We start from the raw sequence: 2,435 nt of genomic DNA on the forward strand, positions 1-2,435 counted from the left end.
CGTTGTGGGTACAGATAACCAAAACAGCACTTTCTGGCACCTCAGTGTGTGGGATGATGCTTTCTTGGTCAGGAGGTGCAGACGTCAGCTGGACTGAGTGGGTGTTGCTATTGTTTGATGAGGCAACAGCTAGTTCAATAGTTTGTGGTTGACAAACAGTGTTCTGTGTGCTTGGTTCAGTTGTGGAGACGTTGGGAGTGGTGCTGGTTTCAGGCATAAGGTTTAGTCATGCGGTGTCTGGTTTATCCTTCTTGTCCTCCTTGTGAGGTTTCTGTTGAAGGAACTCTCTCAGTATTCTCAGAAGTTCTGCAGCTTCGGATGTGGCTGCACTTTCCTTTTTAGATGTGGGCTCAGCCTTGAGTTTCCAAGTATCACGTCGAGAGTGTTCCCCCTCCCGCCTCCCTGGGCTTGGTGTTCTGGAGGCTGGCGGTTGGCTAGTTCTGGGTCGCCGGCCGGCTTCCCAGGTGGCCCCCCCCTTTTGGTTATGGGAGGGGCGAGGCCGGTCCCAGGATATTCCCGAGCGGTCGTTCTGGTGCTTCGGACGGGCACCACCACCGCGACCGCGCTGCCCTCTGCTGGCTTGGAACGGTCTTGACTCTCGGTTGATGGGTGTATAACTGGGGTGCTGTTGGGCGCCCTCTAGGGTCAACTCTGAATGGGACTCAGAGACAGAGCAAATAGTTGGGTGCTTTACAGTCTTTTCTGACACAGTCTTTTGTTTGGTGTAGGCCTTATGTGCTAAATCACGTAACTGTTGCGTTGACATGCTACGCGGGCACGCTAACACTCCCAAATGGTGGCTGACAGTAGGATGGAGGTTTCGCAGAAACAAAGTTCGGAAGTTGACGTCTTCCTCCATGCCTGGTTCATTCCTCGCTCCGAAGTAGGCACGTCGCAGTCGGTTGTAGAAATTTGGTGGGGTTTCAAGTCGACCTTGCTTGAGGTCCATTGCGGTTACTAGCCCTTGGTCTGATTCTGGATCAGAGAATTCACGCACCAAAGCTTTTCGCAGTTGCTGGTAGTCCATTTTGACAGTCTCTGGTTGACGGTCTAAGAAACTGCGTACCTCACGACTGGACGTAATTCTGAGCAGGTACAATTTGTCCCAAGTGGTTACGTTGGTGACAGTTTGCAAGTGAAAGTCTATATCTTGTAAATAAGCGTGAATGTCGTGGCCTCCTGCAGGATCTGGGTTGAACGTAGGGATGTTTCTAGCCAGCTTGTCCAGTTCTTTTGGAGTTATGTGTCCGTGGCTGGTGACCCGGACTTTCTGGAAGGGTTTTCCTTCCCCCACTGCTGACAGGGGTTCGTGGAGGCTGGCTGGTGACATTTTGAAAAGCAGGCTTTCACCCCCTTTTCCAGCTCGAAGTTCTTGGCTGACACGCTGGGGTTCACTGGCCAGGGGAAACTCTGTGGAGTGTGTTTCCTCTTTCTGTTCACGTTGCAGGCTATAAGAATGTTTCAGTTCTCTGTGAACCATGTCAAGTTCATCTATTAGAGAGTCTTTACGCTGTGTAAGGTCGTGGATTTCAGCTCGGGCCATTTCCAGGTGATTTTCATAGGCCTTCACTTTAGCATCTCTTTCTTTCAGTTCGATTTCAGCCCTTTCAAGGAGAGCGTCACCTTGTCGGAGCTTTGCCTCGAGTCTCTCTCGGGTTTCTCTCTCCAAATGTTCTCTTTGGTCTGTGTCCAGACGAAGATTCTCCAGGGCATTTTGAAGTCTTTCCACTTCTTTCTGTAGTTCTGGATCTGTAGCGTTCTCTTTCTCGTGCTGGTCTTGGGTCTCGAGAAGTAGCTTATCTAGACGACTCTGGGTGTGGGCCTGATGCTGTAGGGCTTCCTCCACTCGAAGTCTCAGAGCCGCGGCTTCCTGCTCCAAGTCGTGGTTGCTCCTTTCGCTGATCCTTGCCTGGGCGATGAGGAGGTGAGCTAGGGTCCCTGTGATCCTGGCAAGTTCTTTGTGGGGTGTAACTCTGCGTCGGATCGTTCGCCATCAGCTGGTCCATCTCAGTATCCAGTTGTCCCTGGCTCAAATGCTGCAGGTCACTGGTGTCCTTTGGCAGGAAGGAGGTCGTCATCGTCTCCAGCCATGTCGCTAGCTGATCCCAAGGGACTGCGGGACTGGATGCACGCGACATCTTGGCTCACTGCGGACAAGAGAAGCACAACACACACACAAAGAGGCCAATGCAAGTTCGTTCTCTGGTTAACGAGCTATCGTACGGCTATGCCGTCTCTAAGAATTTTGGCTAACTGATGCAGACAGTTAGACAGGGAGGCGGGTCCAATTAGGGTCGGCCCAAAATAGAGACTTGACAGGGGATAGCCTCGTGGGTCACCTGGTGACACCGGCTGCTCGGTTGTCGCTCTACTACTTAGCTCTCCTTGGGTCTCTCGGTGAACTGCAAGAAACAGAATCACAACAGCATGCAAAA

General features: G+C 51.9%; 1 protein-coding gene across 1 annotated transcript; it reads right to left on the reverse strand.

Moving 5' to 3' along the window:
• Positions 1 to 226: 226 nt before the first annotated feature.
• LOC113052383 (uncharacterized) lies at positions 227 to 2,091 on the reverse strand. The gene is made up of 3 exons (XM_026216833.1): positions 2,048 to 2,091; positions 1,441 to 1,973; positions 227 to 1,362 (listed from the first exon to the last, which is right to left on the reverse strand). Exons 1-3 carry the CDS (start codon positions 2,089 to 2,091, stop codon positions 227 to 229), a joined length of 1,713 nt encoding a protein of 570 aa, XP_026072618.1.
• Positions 2,092 to 2,435: the final 344 nt, after the last annotated feature.

Source organism: Carassius auratus, chromosome 32 (assembly GCF_003368295.1).
Source record: "Carassius auratus strain Wakin chromosome 32, ASM336829v1, whole genome shotgun sequence".
In the NCBI taxonomy this organism is placed as follows: Eukaryota; Metazoa; Chordata; class Actinopteri; order Cypriniformes; family Cyprinidae; genus Carassius; species Carassius auratus.